General features: G+C 36.5%; 1 protein-coding gene across 10 annotated transcripts in view; it reads right to left on the bottom strand.

The window, feature by feature from the left end:
• Nucleotides 1-16690, bottom strand: part of Hr3 (nuclear hormone receptor 3 ROR-beta) — a 145551-nt gene that overhangs the window by 21909 nt on the left and 106952 nt on the right. For all 10 annotated transcript variants that reach the window (XM_074108707.1, XM_074108701.1, XM_074108708.1 and 7 more), the window contains one exon: nt 371-484. In XM_074108707.1, coding sequence (XP_073964808.1) covers nt 371-484 — 114 coding nt within the window. The remainder of the gene's footprint in view (nt 1-370; nt 485-16690) is intronic.

Raw genomic sequence — 16690 nt, forward strand, 5'->3', positions numbered from 1 at the left:
AGTGATGTCATCAAAATACTAATGCTAATACCTATAATAATATATTTAGTTTTTTTTTTTGTCTTGCCTGAGCAGCATGTTATGTTTTTTGTTAAAAGTGGAAACTGTTGTAGCTACTGTAATATTTTTATGTGTTTTATACTTTGTATTATTTCTAGCTGTTTGTTTTCCTAAAATAAATAAATAAATAAATAAATAAATAAATAAATAAGAATTGTGAATTTTCGTAACTTAATTAGATTGAAATTGAAATGAAATTTAATTTACTTTTATAATGTTCAATGTCAAATTATTATTAAAAAACTTAACAAAAAGCTTAGCTTAGCTTAAAAGCTTAACTTATAAATAGGGTTGAATGTAAGAAGCCGACCTGTACTCTGGGATCGCCTGAAGAAGCCCTTGCAGCCCTCGCACGTGATGACTCCATAGTGGACTCCTGATGACTTGTCCCCGCACACCTTGCAAGGGATGATCTCTATTTGAGCTGCAACAAAGAGAAAACAATGTAAGTATACAGTTTTGAGGTCCTGGGTTCGATCCCCGGCTGGGCCAGATATTTGTAGGACTAATATGTTTGTTCGTTCTCGGGTCTTGGATGTTTTATATGTATTTAAGGGTGTTGACGTTACGCCAGTGACGTCTCTTGACGACGTGTTTGCCTTATAATACTTATAAGTAGGCAGGTTTTCTTGTTTTATTTGACGATGGGATGATTTTGGGGTGTGTAATCATTGATATAACAACATTTGATATAATTTGAATGGATAGGAGCTTCACAGATTTTTTTTATGAAATAAACCTAACCTAACCCAAAGTACATCAAATCGAATTAATAACAATAGAAATAACTTTGGTTTTTAAGATAAATTACATTATATCAAATGAAAATTATATCAATTGTTGTTATATCGTTACGCACCGATAATTTTGGTTGTATATTTATCAATTTGTTTATATATATAAGTTTATCCGTTGCCCAGTGCCCATAATATTGTAGGAGTACAACCATTGCTTAGTTTGGGACTGGGTCAATTGGTGTCAATTGTCCGAAGAGGCCATGATATTATTTATTTACTACTACTTTTAAAGTGGGCTCAAAATTTGCAAACCATTAATACCAAAACCACTTCACTACATCCTCCGGGCAGTCTTTAAAATTATTTAAAGAGATGTATTAACATAAGCCCAAAAATGGGGAGAGGGGGGGGTTGTTTAGCTTATTTTTAAACTGCTAAAATTCTGCTAATTTACGTAGATAAGCGGAATTACTTGAATGACTCCTCGAATGATAATACTTTATAACTACATACAGTTCGATGAAGAAGTTGAGTATGAGCATAAAGCTCCTTATGAAGTAACCGACATTATATCTTAGTAGGAACGCCAAAACGGTGAGGTCATCGACCCGAGCAAGGTCGGAGCGCGGTCGTTGAACCGCGTGTCCCGACCGAGCAAGATGGTGAATTTTGAGGACGTTTTAAAAAAGGACAGTTAGATGTTTAGTTAAACGAGTTTAAAATATTTTTTTGAAAAAAATGTAATTTGTAGTGCAATTTTATTTACTGACTGTACTTGTATGGTCATCTGAACTACATTTTCCGTGCCAAATTTCAAGTTGATGCCATTAACCATTGAGGAGTTCCGTCATGCGGAGACGATCCTGGCCGGACTACCAGGAGTCACTGCCAGATTATTGTAATGCCACCAGATTTCAGTTAAACTAAATTTTAGGCCAATCTGACTACTGGAAATCTAAATTCAGTTGCTAGATTTGACCCGCGACAACATACATACGACTATGTAAAAATGGTCATCATCATATAGTGCTCAAAAAGATATCTAAATACTACCGTTTTTAACCCCCAACGCCTTAAGGGGGTTTAAAGGTAGGGGAAGAGGTGTTATAAGTTTGACGCCGATTCCTGGTCTTTTTTATGTCAAATAGCTGGCAAACGAGCATGCGGGTCACCTGATAGTAAGTGATCACCGCCGCCCATGGACACCTACGGCATTATTAGGACTGCGGGTGCGTTACCGGCCTAAAAGGGGGCTAAAGGGGGAGGGCGGAGGGGAGGCAGTGGGGAGGGCGTTGGGGCCTCCAGATCTCCCACTCACCATACGAAACACAGTAGCAAAATTACTATTACACGCCGGTATTCTGTGGGAGTGTGGTACTAACCCGGTCGAGCCGGCAGATTCATACTGCAGCCTTAGTTGTTAAGGCTCTACCACATAAAAAACTCTGGTCTGGTCTGTCTGTCTGTGGCATCGTAGCACCCAAACGGACCGATTTCGATGCAGTTTTTTTAGTTGCGGGCAACTAGTGGATGCAAATGGCGAGTTGTCATTCACTGTGGCTTTCTAGGAGGTCTTTGTTCAGCACTACGTCTTCCGGCTGATGATGGATTCAGTATTGCAACGCGTAAAATCCAAAATGGCGTCACCCGAACATTTGAAAATGGACAATTGATGTGGCAACACTGGTTAATTGTCATTTGTATAATTACCGTAATGCAGGATGCGCATCCTGTTGTTACGACATCTTTGTTGTAAGCCGGTAGATGGCGGTGTTCCGTTCACTATCGCAGTTAATTTATAAGATTATCAATATTATTTAATTTACATAAATAATTGGGTCAATGAACTTTTTAATATACATGTTATTCTGTTCCGTAGCTCACGGGACATCAGTGATACACTTTGTAAGATTTTTTATTGCAATTTATACTATTAGCACGCTTAAGAAATGAGCCATGAAGGAACTGCCTTAAAACTGTCACAACTCCTAACTTTTAGTGTATTTGTACCCCATAAAATCATACTTTTAATAAGTAACTCAGGAGACGTTTTCATAGCCACAAGCTACACTATAAAAAAGCCGTGGTGGCCTTGTGGTTTGACCTATCGCCTCTCAAGCAGAGGGTCGTGGGTTCGAACCCCGGCTCGCACCTCTGAGTTTTTCGAAATTCATGTGCGGAATTAACATTTGAAATTTACCACGAGCTTTGCGGTGAAGGAAAACATCGTGAGGAAACCTGCACAAACCTGCGAAGCAATTCAATGGTGCGTGTGAAGTTCCCAATCCGCACTGGACCCGCGTGGGAACTATAGCCCAAGCCCTCATGTTCTGAGAGGAGGCCTGTGCCCAGCAGTGGGACGTATATAGGCTGGGATGAAGCTACACTATAAAAAGTTGTCTGACCCAATTTCAAAACAGGCAACCGGCATAGCAAAAGCTATACCCGCGCGAAGCCGCGGCCCTCGCTAATACCTATATGTATCATATGCAAGATGTTAATAAAATAATTGGAAACCTCAGACACCCCAAAAATATTTTTTCATTTTAAGTTTTTGCATTTATTTTCGAATATCTTCATTATTTTTAAAAAATATTCCTGTGTTTTGCTAAGTCAGTAATTCTAGTTGATTTTTAACTCTACGCTTATAATTTGTAAATTGTCATTTGCGCTTCGACGTTTTTAGAAGAAAACCAAACTGACAGCAAAACGGCCAGAATTAAATTATCTACATAGTATGCAACCTCGCCAAAACATTTAATTAGCGCATGTTGCATTCGTAACTTTTAGACTGGGCACCGTAAAAAAGGGATTTAAAAACACGAACACAACCTGATCTAAAACATAGTGTAATCGATTCCACTCTCGATTCTGAGCTACTACTTTCTGGTTATCAGTTATTTAATTAAAACTGTATAAAGCTTCCGTGAAAAATTATCTAACTGATGGTGAATATTGCATTCAAATCTATCTTGGACCCACTTCCTCGGTCCAGTGTACTCGCAACTCGTCTAACCGGCACAAATGGAAGCTAAGAGGGCTGTCCTCGAAAAAGTCTACGACGAACATCTCTCCGTGTTCGTCTGCACAACCAACCACGACCATTCAGACAAGAGTGTTCGACTAAGATGTAAAGTACCTGGGCGACCGAGCTCCGCTCGGGCTATAACTCGGTAACCAATTCCAGAGATGAGACCAAGCTAGATCGATTTTTCTTCCCCGAAAACCCCTACATACCTTTTATCGAAATCGTTGGAGCCGTTTCCGAGATTCTGATTATATATTTATAGATATATATACAAGAATTGCTCGTTTATGTTCGACTAAGATGTAAATAAAGTTGGCTTGTTCTAAATCAATCACAACCCGGTCATATAACCTGCGAAGTACGTGGAGTCCGAGTAAACCAATTTAAAACCGATTCTTACACGTGTTGTCAATTATATTAATTGCTGAAACTATTAACTATAAGATAAAAATGTTAATATCAGTGTGGAGATTCATTAATATAAGTATTTCGGTTACTTAATGGCAAGTAAAGGATTCCATGCCAGTACTAAACACTTATGATAGTCAAGTGCAACTGGACTTAGTTCTGCAAACAGGAACCAATCCACACCTCCCCGCAAAGTTGAAATAAGTATGCAAAAAGTTACTAAAGTGCACTCTATCGAGTTGATAAAAGGTGCATTCTAGTAACTTGTTGCATACTTATCTAAACTTTAAGGGGGAGGTGTGGGTTGGTTCCTGATTGCAGAACTAAGTCCCTCATAGTAATCCAGTGCAGCTCGGGTTGTGACCCACATTCGGGTCGCGGGCGGTACTCTGATGGGTCGCGGGAATTCTCTAAAATATTTTTTTTCTGATATTGTAGAATAACGTCAATTTTTAGTGGTATTATTAGGTTCAAACATACTTATTATGTTTTGGGTTGCCAGCCAAAAAGGCTAAGAATCACTGGCCCCAAGCGGTGTGACCTGGCCCGCATGGCCTCTCAAGCAGAGGATCGTGGGTTCGAGCCCCGGCCCGCACCTCTGTATTTACGATGAACAAAATCGTGAGCTAGTGTGAAGTTTCAATCCGCAATAGGCCCGCATGGGAATTACAGCCCAATGAGAAAGCCTAGCAGTAGGGCATATAAAAGATGTTGATGATGTTGGTGATGTAAAAATCCCGCTAATATTATAAATGCAAAAGTTTTTAAGTCTGTTTGTTTGTTTGTTACCTCATCACGCCTAAACCGCTGAACCGATTTAGGGGAAGGACATAGGGTACTTTTTATCCCGGAAAATTGCAGTTCCCGCGGGATAGCGATAAACGAATTCCACGCGGACTGAGTCGCGGGCAACACCTAGTATAAGCTAAAGTCAGCTCCAGTCGTGGGTAGTTCGTGCTGACTGTACGTAATATAATACCACAATTAAAACGCTGATTGCGTTGTCAATTAACCTTGTGCAATTCTATTGTCTTGATTTGACAATATTTATAAAGAGTTGGCGAAAAAGAGCTGACAAGCGTAAGACGGTTTTCAAACTATTGTCTTTTTTAGTGTTGTATTTTGAAAAATAAATTGGGTAAGTATCTGAAATGGCCAAGTACCGCTGGGAGGACAGTGTCCAGGCGGATCTGCGACATCTCCAAGTCGACGACTGGCAAGAGGCTGCGCACGATCGGGACAGATGGCGTGCTCTCGTTTCGGAGGCCAAGACCCTCTTTGGATCCCTGAGCCGAATTAGTTAGTTATCTGAAATGGCTATCAGTAGTGAAAAAAGAAAAATAAATATTATGCCAACTTTATGACTTCGACATCTTATAAATGCGAAAATGTGTTTGTGTGTTTGTATGTTTGTCCGTCTTTCACGTCGAAACGGAGCGACGGTTTGACGTGATTTTTGGCATAGAGATAGTTTATGGGCCAGAGAGTGACATAGGCTACTTTTTATCCCGGAAAATGCACAGTTCCCGAGGTATATTATGATAGAGAAGTAATATTATACATGCGAAAGTAACTCTATCGCTCTAGTCTGTATGTTACCTTTTCATGCTTAAACCCCTGACTCGATTGGGATAAAATTTGTTATAGAGATGGTTTGAGACCATGAGAAGTGCGTATGATGGTCTTTATCCCCAAAAATTGCAGTTCCCGCGGAATAGCGATAAACGGTACGCATTCGAAAATCAAACGAAGCCGCGGGCAAAAGCTTGTTTGTCATAAAATGTGATACGTGAACAGCTTTTTTTATACTATATGACTATATGTCTCTCCTTGAGTAAAAAGCTGGTACAGTCAACATCATAAATAAATGATCACTTTTGTATGGTTTGGATCAGTTAGGTATTTATGACGTTGACTGTACTCATGGGCGGTGATAATTTCTCATCAGATGACACACATACCCGTTTTCCTCCCTATCGTTATAAAAAAACAACGCAGGTCATTTATTTACGAGAAGAAAATTAAAAACAGTCCTCAGTAATAAGAAGAATTTCCTACTACGATCAACGGTCACTTATCCCTAAGTCTAAACCTCAATACCAGTACAGTAACGTGCGAGCGAGACAGCACGACACCGCTGCATCGTCAGCTGGCCTGACGTCACGGGTCAACGACCGACGCGCCGTTCGAAATGTGACGTCACAAGGAATTTGGAATTTAGGGTTCACCTAAATTGTAACGCTTGGGTTACAGTGCAGTTATGCGGCTGTTGATAGTAGTTGTGACCTTTTTTAGATAAGTTAGTTTTAGTTTTAGGTGGAATTTAGCTAGTGATGTATTTTAGGTCAAGATTACTTTAGGACCTTGTCGTAGTGACACATTTTATCAACTAGGTATGACATTCACTACATTCAGGTACTTTGTACTTAGACGGTAATAAGATATAAATATCGTTGATTTTATGATTATGTTAGAATTTTTATTAAAAACTAGTTTGCCATATCCCGTAGGAATTTCTAAAAATCCGGTCCTGTTTGAATCTCCAGGTTTCTCAAGGTCAAAAATAGCTGAATCTGTTAGTACGTTGACTCTGTCAATTATGTCACTAATTTGAATCATGTCATTTTTTACTCAGTATTGCTGCTTATATAATATAATAATAATATAAATAATATAAATATCACGGGACAATTCACACCAATTCACCTAGTCCCAAAGTAAGCTTAGCAAAGCTTGTGTTAAGGGTACTAAGCAACGGATAAATATAATTATATAGATAGATACCTACATACTTAAATACATATTAAACACCCAAGACCCGAGAACAAACCTTTGTATTTTTCATACAAATATCTGCCCCGACACGGGATTCGAACCCGGGACCTCAAGCTTCGTAGTCAGGTTCTCTAACCACTAGGCCATCTGGTCGTCAAAAGTACAAAGAGGTTAAGCTATTTTAGAGCTTGACTGTCGGATGCATTTCTGGTCTCTTGATCCAGTGGTTAAAGCCGTATTCAGATTTATCTGTCGTGTTGTGTTGCGATGCTCTCTGTCTCTCTCTCTCTCTCTCTCTCTCTCTCTCTCTCTCTCTCTCTCTCTCTATAGCTTGTGATGCGACACAACACAAGCCGTTACAACAGACTGCATCAGATAAACGCAACCATATAAAATTTATGAAACTGTACTGTTCTTACGACACAACACGACAGATAAATGTCGCCGTTTTGCCACCTAACTAGTTTTAAATGTCACCAATTTAATTTTCAATATTATTGATTGTATATATGTTAGTCTGTAAGGTATTTTTTTTTTCTATTTCTAATATAAAAGGATATTATTATTATAAATCCGAATGCGGCTTTAGGCTGTGCGTTGTCTGTTACTGGCAGGTAGTCACGGCACTGTTTTATAGGTATCTATGATGAGGTAAGGCATTTCCTCTTTAGAAATTGTGGTCAGTGTTACCACGGTTAAGACATATAAGTACACGATGTACTGAACCGATGTGTGCGATGTGTGCGCGTGTTGCAGCAGCCGCTGAGTCGCGTTGCTCCGAAGCTAAACTCGATTTAAGACGTGAGTTATCCGGGTCAATATATTTAATACACGATGTACTGCCGAGATCTTATACTTCTGTGCCCTTAGTGTAAGTTTTCGGTTACAAAATACGTCTCGATCGCGTTCGCGTTAAAATCTCAATTTGTATGGAAACACGAACATCGCAAACGTTCCGCTAGAGGCGCTGTTCGTGTTTGCATACAAATTGAGATTTTAACGCGAACGCGATCGAGACGTATTTTGTAACCGAAAACTTACACTAAGGGCACTGAGCAAAAATTATCAAAAATATGTTAATATGACTATTGTTAACGGTATAGAAGCGGGTTTAGATATTTTTGTTTGTTTTTTTTTGCCCAGAAGTACGTGAACGGGACTGTACAGAAGAATATACTTTACTATAAGTATGAATATTTTTTGTTTTCTTTTATTTTTATTTCCAGTGCAGTCTACTTCGACGCAGAACGAGTTGAACATCGATCAGTCGGAAACATGCGTCAACCACAATTAAAAAAATATACTGTTGAAGAACATAGAACCTCCTCCTTTTTTGAAGTCCGTTAAAAAATCCATAAAACGAAGGCGTATTCAGTCAAAGTAACATAACTAATGTCGAAATATTTTGGATACATTTTTGGAGACCTTGTATATTTATATTGTATACAAGGATAGAGAATATTTATAGGAATGTGTAGGGGTAAGGTAACCCCCCATGTCACCCTATGGCACCCTGGGGCGTCGTGGCAAACAATTTGGAAGCCCCTTGAAATACGACAAGATTGTCCATTAATGGACTCTGAGTGCGGAAGTTAAGAGTTGTATTATATTTTTAGCGATTTCGTTTTTTTTATGTGTGTTTCAGTATGAGTATGTTTTCATTTAGTAATCAAGGGTAGATAAAATTTTCTAAAAACGTGCATTTAATTTTTTGATATTTACGAAATTATTTTTATAGTCTTTGATTATTAAATTAAAATAAGGGTAAGGGTTATTTAAAAAAAAAACACAAATTCTTAGAAAAAGATAGAGCTTGAGATTTGAACTCAAAACATCAAGATCAATCCGCAATGCCACTTTCAACTGAGCCACCGCTGTTATGAAATATTGCTCAAAAATTGCAATCTAATTTGAATAATTTTTGAATTAGCGTGACGTTACAGGTCAACGGCCCCAGGCGAGCCCTCGCATCAAATCCAAGGCTCTAGTTCCGAATTTGAATTCTAATCTAACGGCTTGCGTACGTCAGGGGTGAACGACCGCGAATGTCCGAACTAAAGCGCGGTTCATTTGCGGTCGAAATGGAAACTGAAAACCCTATCTTCAAGCTGTAAAGCTGAAATTACAATGTTATAATATTTCTAATTGCATTTTCACTATTGTTTATTGACTAGAATAAACTTGCGGGCACATCAGCTGTGCGAGAAATTTATAACAAAGGGATAAAGATTATATTTGATTAGCAGTTGATTAATGAACCGCTGAATTATTTTTGATGACAGTTCAGCATTCGAATTCTGAATTTGAATTGACTTTTAGTTTGAATTCTTCTGATTTTAAAAGTAAAAAAATATAAGGTAAAGCTCAATGGGTAGTCACCTATTTGATGTATTCTTGAAATTATTTTAGCAGTAACACTTTATTAATTACAATTATAATGTACTAAAAAAAGGTTACTTCTTTAGTACAGCTTTAATAAAAATAGTTTTTCTATTTTCATATTGCAAGGCTATATATATATAATATAAGTTGTTTACTGATCCTATCGTTTTATATATAGGCTTGGCATCAGCTGGGTATTACATAAAGCGGTGGTTGACCCCGAGTAGGCGATTTTCGATTCACTTGCTTACAAAATTTTATATGCAAAAAATTCAAAAATATCATTTAGAATGGCATTTTATTACATGACAATCATGTTCAAGCTTTAATGTGATTAACAGGAGGAAACCGTTACCTTATTTTTATCTTCATTCATATAACTGATAATGATTATGAAAATTATTAAGTTAGTACGATAGGACATTTTATGACATACCACTCCCATCTTTTTGAATTAAAATTGTTGACTTTCAAGTTCACCTTGAGAAGGAGCTACAGATTGACTTGTAACAATATTTCGATCATTAATAAATATAAAAATTATATTTTTTAAGTAAATTGCAGGATGAAAATTTGCTAATGTGATATATTTTTGTATAATTTCGAAACAATTTTATAATCTTCATCTAAAGTAAATAATGAAATAAAAACACAGTGTTTTTATGACTTAGGGTGGATAATGTAAGTGAGTCATCTAGTACTAAGTTATCATCACTCATGGTCACCCGCAATGTTTTTAAAGCAATGTTGTCAATTAAACTATAGCATTTTTATTAAATTATATATGAAATATTGTATCCGAAATATGTGCACTATAGTTTATTACGTAACCCGCATACTTCAATGACAACAAACGAACGACAATGACCCAATATCAAGCGTTATCACACGGAATCGAATGTAATCCACACTACGTGACGTATGCAGGTCATTGAACCCGAAATGTTTTTGGCATTTTTGCATTGTGCAACATGTACCTACGTATATACGTATGCATTTGCATATGCAACAGGCGTGGTGCAAGTTAACGTAACATTTATACGGAATAGTGATTGTACTTTTGTGTTTTTGAGGTAAGACAGCCAGGAATATTAGGTACTAGCATCAACAACTCATCTTAGTCTTCTGAGTCGGTGCATTATGTCCATGGATGGCGGTTCTTGTTTGTTTTCTATCCTGGTAACTTGCCTGAGCTTTTTTAAACAGCATCTACAGTTTTTCTTATTATAGCTGTCTATATATACAACTGCCACTTACCATCGGGCTTGAAGATAAGATCCACCAGCTCATAATCCTAGGTTTAAAAAAACGAACCACTAGGTCGAACTATCATATCATCCACGTAACTAACAAAAGCGTTAAAATACTATTACTTACTTACTTAGTCTGTAGGCTTAAAATACGATTAAAATTACTATTTAAAGTAGAAATTTTACAAAATGTCATGTCAGGTTAATTGGGTAAAGGAATGTTTAGTATTGTTTACATTCAGATGACCTAAGTCCAGAGTTCGTTGAGGAAGATAAAAAAAAGAAGGAACAAACACGTTATCACGCCGACATATTATTTATTTGTTTCTGGGCATATAGAAAAAAAGCTACAGTTATCTTTGGTTTATTTAAAAATACTTATTTTTCCAGTTTTTCTGTTTGCGAGCTCATCTTGATAGCTATTCTAAATATACCTCTTAAATCCCTATAGCGTAGTTAAAGTTATTCACGATGACATGCCGTGGTTCTTATTAAAATGTAATTTATGTGTAATTTTGACAAAATCACGCGTCTTCGTGGATGGCACTGGGTATATCTAACTTATCACAGACGATTTCGAACTAAAATTACTCTTGAAATCTGTAATATGACTAATTGACTGACAGGCAATGGACAGATAGACATGTTTCTTGAAGGTCATAGAGATTCACTAGAAGATTTTCGGAATTCCCGTAGTATAGAGAGCTAGCCAATTTTTATTCTTGAACAGGAACAAAACCGCGGGCAAAGCTAATTATAAACAAAAAAGATGTATTCACAAAATATGTGGAACCAAAAAAACCGTTATTCACACTTATCAACTTAAAATAACTCAACCAAACTTCACACAACAGTAATGAGAACGTTTAAAAAACAAAGCGCCATTTGACACACTCGTTAATTGGACGCCCTAAAATAAAAGTGACGGACGTGTGACGTCACGGGTCGGTGACCCCACGTGAGCGGACACCTTATAGGGTATCGTACCTTAGCCGCAATGAACTGTATTACGTTCTGTTTTGAAATAGAGCATGGTGTGTGGGTTAGTAATTCGTTCTAATATTAAATAGCCACGAGTTCATGACCTTACCGTTATTTATTATTTTAGTTAATTTTGGTGCATTTTAACGGCTAAAACGACTATAAAATGTACTTTTTCGATGAAGATTTTTTCCAATCGAAAATTGAAAATAGCAGTTGCAAATATTGACTAATTTATTTGGCACTATCTATTTCCCGTGACTTCGGTTCCGTGAAAAATCATAAAAAAATCGAGGCTTCATTTTTTTGCTAATTATCAACCGACACAGAAGACAGGGACAAAACAATAACGAGACAGGGAAAGGAAATTCTATGTTAGTACTTTGAGTATTAAGTATTTTGAATTTTTTTACGGATACAATACATCCATAAGCAGAATTCTTCAAATGGGGTCGGCAATGCGTTACTAGCGTTGCAAGCGTTATATCTGCGGTAATTTCTAGCTAAGCGAACTATTACAGGAAAATAAAGTTTCAAAAGCTGAGATTTTTTAAGAATCATTCCCACAGACGGTCGTAAAGTATGTCCGTCGTCTAGTTCCGTCAATTAGAGTGAACTAGGTTCAAGGTTTTTTTATTGGACAATACATTGACCTTTCGGGACAGTGAAAAGACTCAGCGGCCGCGGCTGGCTGGCTAAAACTAGGATCACCTAGGTATATGATGGTATTTGTTTTATATGTTGAAAACTTATCATTTCCAGCCTATGTCTTATAGCGGGGCTGACTCCTCCCAAAACCAAATTTCACAAGTATAAATATAACTGCTTTGCAGGTTTTTCTAAGTTTTCTTAAATCGATATATTGATATCGATCCCTTCAGCGAAAACTTCAAGGCAGTTCAACTGTAAATTAATCTTTTTTATGTATAATTTTCCATATTTTGTATTTTTGATTTTAATTTAATACTTACTGGAAGTTTCGAATTTAATCTTATGGACTGAGAAGAAAACTAAAAGTCACTTAATCTTAAGTGTCGACCATTGTGTGTTTTACCCGAGAAAATTGTGTCGCAGAATGTGCAATTCATAAAGTGGATTTTTAAAAGCGAGACGGATTGGATTTTGTTTGTTCCCTATTCGCCTTTATAGAACCGTACCTTTAAAGACTTAAAAGACCATAGCAACTAAAGTACTTACATAAAACAATTCAAGACGAAGTGCATTGACCGTCGAAATACACGTGTCTGAACAACAATAGCAAAAACAGAGTAACTGCATAACTGCTGCATTTAAAAATGCACTGTAATCCATGAGCAATACAGATGCTTTTGAATTCATTGCGTTACGTTAAAAATTAAACGACGGTACGACATTGGAATATGCTCTGTAAAAGTTATGGGCAGAGTTGAAATTTGAATGGAAAGCATTCTAGAATGGTATTATGCATTTATTGTAATGAAAAAGTTGATGTGTTTACTTGTTTATATACTTTATTTTTAAATAGTGTGTCATCATTATCATCTCAGCCTATTCACAACCCACTGCTAGGCACAGACATCCTCACAGAATAAGGGGACTAATAGAGAAGAATGAGGGAGAAGTAGGTAGTGTGTACTTTACTTGAAAGTATAACTTTTACTTATTCCTGAGCATTAGTTGATTTTGCGTGTTTCTTGCTTAGAAGAATCAGAAGTATTTTTTCGTTTTGGAGAGGAAAATAAAACTGTCCGTCTATTTTCAGTAAAATTTTTATGTTTCCTTTTTACGGGGAGCCTTATAAACTACGAAAAATCAAACAAAACTGGCTCTACAAAATGGGAGAAATATTTTTTCCTAACAGAACCTGAAGCCGTGGTGGCATAGTGGTTTGACCTATCGCCTCTCAAGCTGAGGGTCGTGGGTTCAAACCCCGGCTCGCACCTCTGAGTTTTTCGAATTCATGTGCGGAATTACATTTGAAATTTACCACTAGCTTTGCGGTGAAGGAAAACATCGTCATGGTGTGTGTGAAGTTCCAATCCGCACTGGGCCGCGTGGAAACTATGGCCCAAGCCGTCTTGTTCTGAGAGGAGGCCTGTGCCCAGCAGTGGGACGTATATAGGCTGGGATGAATGAACAGAACCTACAATTCTGAATAAGAAAATCGAAAATTTCATGAAAAAATGTACCTACACTTTAAAATAGAAATAACAGGACCCGGATTTGATATGCACAATGGTGATCCACCAAAATTTTTAGACAAATTAATTATGTATTTTCAATGTTTTAAAATATGGCGTAATATTTGAGTATTTAAAGTAGTTAAAAGCCATTTCTGACTGGAAATCAGGTGTGTCATTGTGGCCTAAATTTTTGGACGATTAACACCAATCTTAGACAAAGGAAAAACTACTTATTGCAGATAATTACTTATTATTTGGGGCACAAACATTTAAAGACTATTGGACACAAAAGATAAAATTGATACTTGCAAGTAAATAAACATTTAGTGACGAAATCTAAGGAAGATTGTAGATAGGTACTTTATTTTGAAAATAATAACTTTTCAACAAAATACTTTTTGTTAAATATTTATTATGGCCTTGACTCACTGAGTTCGTCAACTCATTTTTCGACATAGGTAGGCCTAGTTTTATCTATATTTTGTATCTGTAAAACGGTAATATAACTGGATGATTAGCAAAAGACGCACACCCTAAAATACTAGAATAAGATATTCAAAATTTGGTACTCTACCCTGAATATCATAGAAATCCATTAAAAATTGATATTTAGAAATAGTTCAGAATAAGGGGGTTAATTCCTTGCTCTACGGAAAATAGATCGCGTATAAAGATGTTCATCAAAACTATTTGAAAATGGCCTAAGCTCTTATAACCCAGTATACAAAGAAGTCACATATAAAAACAACAACAATTATTGGTCTACTAAAAAACTACCATAAAACATTCACGCAAAATGTAAGTTATGGGCTTTCACACTAAAAGTGATTTAATCATCTATAAACATAATATAAAGGGCACCAGCCTAAAACCCCAATATGGCGGAAGGGCGATGGCCGAAATGGCGACGCTGAGTCTCGGGTCCCAGACAGAATCAACTGTCCTACATATCGTTTAAACATTACTAGCGACCCAGCCCGGCTCCACACGGGTGCAAGGAAAAAGAAACAAGCAAAAAAAGACTATAGTCAAAGGCAGTTCGCTTTCACCTCTATTTCAACAGGGGTGGAAATTGTGAAAATAATTCAGTTCATTGATCCGATAATATTGGATAGTTACCTAATAATAATCTGGTTACTTACTATCCATGTAAAAAAAGTATTTAAATTTATTAAAAAATATACAATCGACATACCCCAAACAAATTACGCAGTAATTATAATTGATAATTATGACTCCGTAATTATCGTGACAATATCTTAATCCCGAACAACCCTGTTTTCCGAAATTACACCCCTGTGAAGCCGAAATAGGAGACAGAGTTATATATAATTATGTGCATAATCCTGCTAGTTTAGTTAAGGAGGAGCTAACGAATATACAGACAGACAAACATACGCGATAAACATCTTCGTTTTATGCTATGTAGAGAAGAAAGGAAACGAAAAGGTTCTATAATTAGTTTTTAGGGTATCCGAAATTAGATTTTGTTATTTACTTGAAATTCACTTTTAAGGATTAAAAGGGTATGAGTGGCCTGTATGTAACAGTCTAAAGGTATAACTTATATCCTGTAATGAAGCTGATAGTGAGTTAAAGCCCGGGGTCGTTCATCAGCTGTTTGATGAAGGAAAAATATAGCAAAGAAACGCAGACCTATGAAATAGATGAATTAGTACAAAATGGTAAAGGAATTACAGCTAAGTCTTCTCATTCTGAGAAGAGATTTATGGCCAGAAGTAAGACATATTTAATATGGTTGAGATGACAACGAAAGTTCCCTGGAAGAGATCGTTCTAATGCAATGAAGCAGCCTATTAGTTACCTTAGTAAATCTCTATATACCTGTGTTTTCGGTACTGCTTTCTATGTCTGTGTATTCAATGAAGTCATTGTCATTTTATCATCAATTGTAATGAAATATTGTGGAATTTATATGATTTTATGTTTAGAGCAGCCATTTTTTTAATGTTAGTAAATCAATTTAGTTTTGATTATATTTATGCGCCGTCGCCAAAGAAATTGTTGCATGACAATTCGCTCTTGATAATATATAAGCCCTTTTGGGGGTCAGAATGTTTGACCTTTATATGATTTTCTTTTAGTTTTGGTATTTGCTAAGGTACGTTTTGTTTATACCGCAACTATTTTATTTATAAATATGCACTCGCACCTATGTTCGATTATATGAAAGTATCAATTTTTTCAAAGTTTGGAAACTTAAATTTATTTTAAATGACTTAATCCTTAAGCAAATAAATAGCTAAAGGTACTTTGGAATTATCAATACGTTTTTAATTACTATTATTCTTATTTTAATCTTTATGTAAATGTTGTACCTACGAGATAGGATGTACAAATAGTTCAACTGATACTAATATTTGACTAATATACAATTAGTCCTGCCACTGCCACGTTAAATATATTCACGCACAAAAATTTTAAAATTACTCGTATTTTGATCCACAAGGTTTTTTTATTAGCTTGGGATAGAATATATTGCATAATTTAGTGAACTAGGTACCTATACGTTGACAAGTACGTATGACACTCGGTTCGGTACAACCCTGTTGCACTCAGTATCTGCCGCACTTGTCAATAAAAATCTTGATAAAGGCAGCAGAGGCTGCGACAAGGCTCTACCAAGTGTCACGTACGAACTTTTAGAGGTTACTTATTTATGATCCGGATAGTGTTTTTCATTAGGTCTAAATACACATTTTCAAGAAAGCTATTTTTAAGGTCAGTTTTAAAATCTAAAATGAAGAAGATTACAAGCAATTAAATGATGCTTCGAAACCAGAAACACCATCCACGAAAGTCCCTAGCTCGCAAGAATTTAGCAAAATTAACCTTATACTTAAGTAGTCGTTGATGACGAGTCAGTCAATCAGACCTAGTCCGCTT

The sequence above is a fragment of the Choristoneura fumiferana genome, chromosome 27 (assembly GCF_025370935.1).
Source record: "Choristoneura fumiferana chromosome 27, NRCan_CFum_1, whole genome shotgun sequence".
Lineage (NCBI taxonomy): Eukaryota > Metazoa > Arthropoda > Insecta > Lepidoptera > Tortricidae > Choristoneura > Choristoneura fumiferana.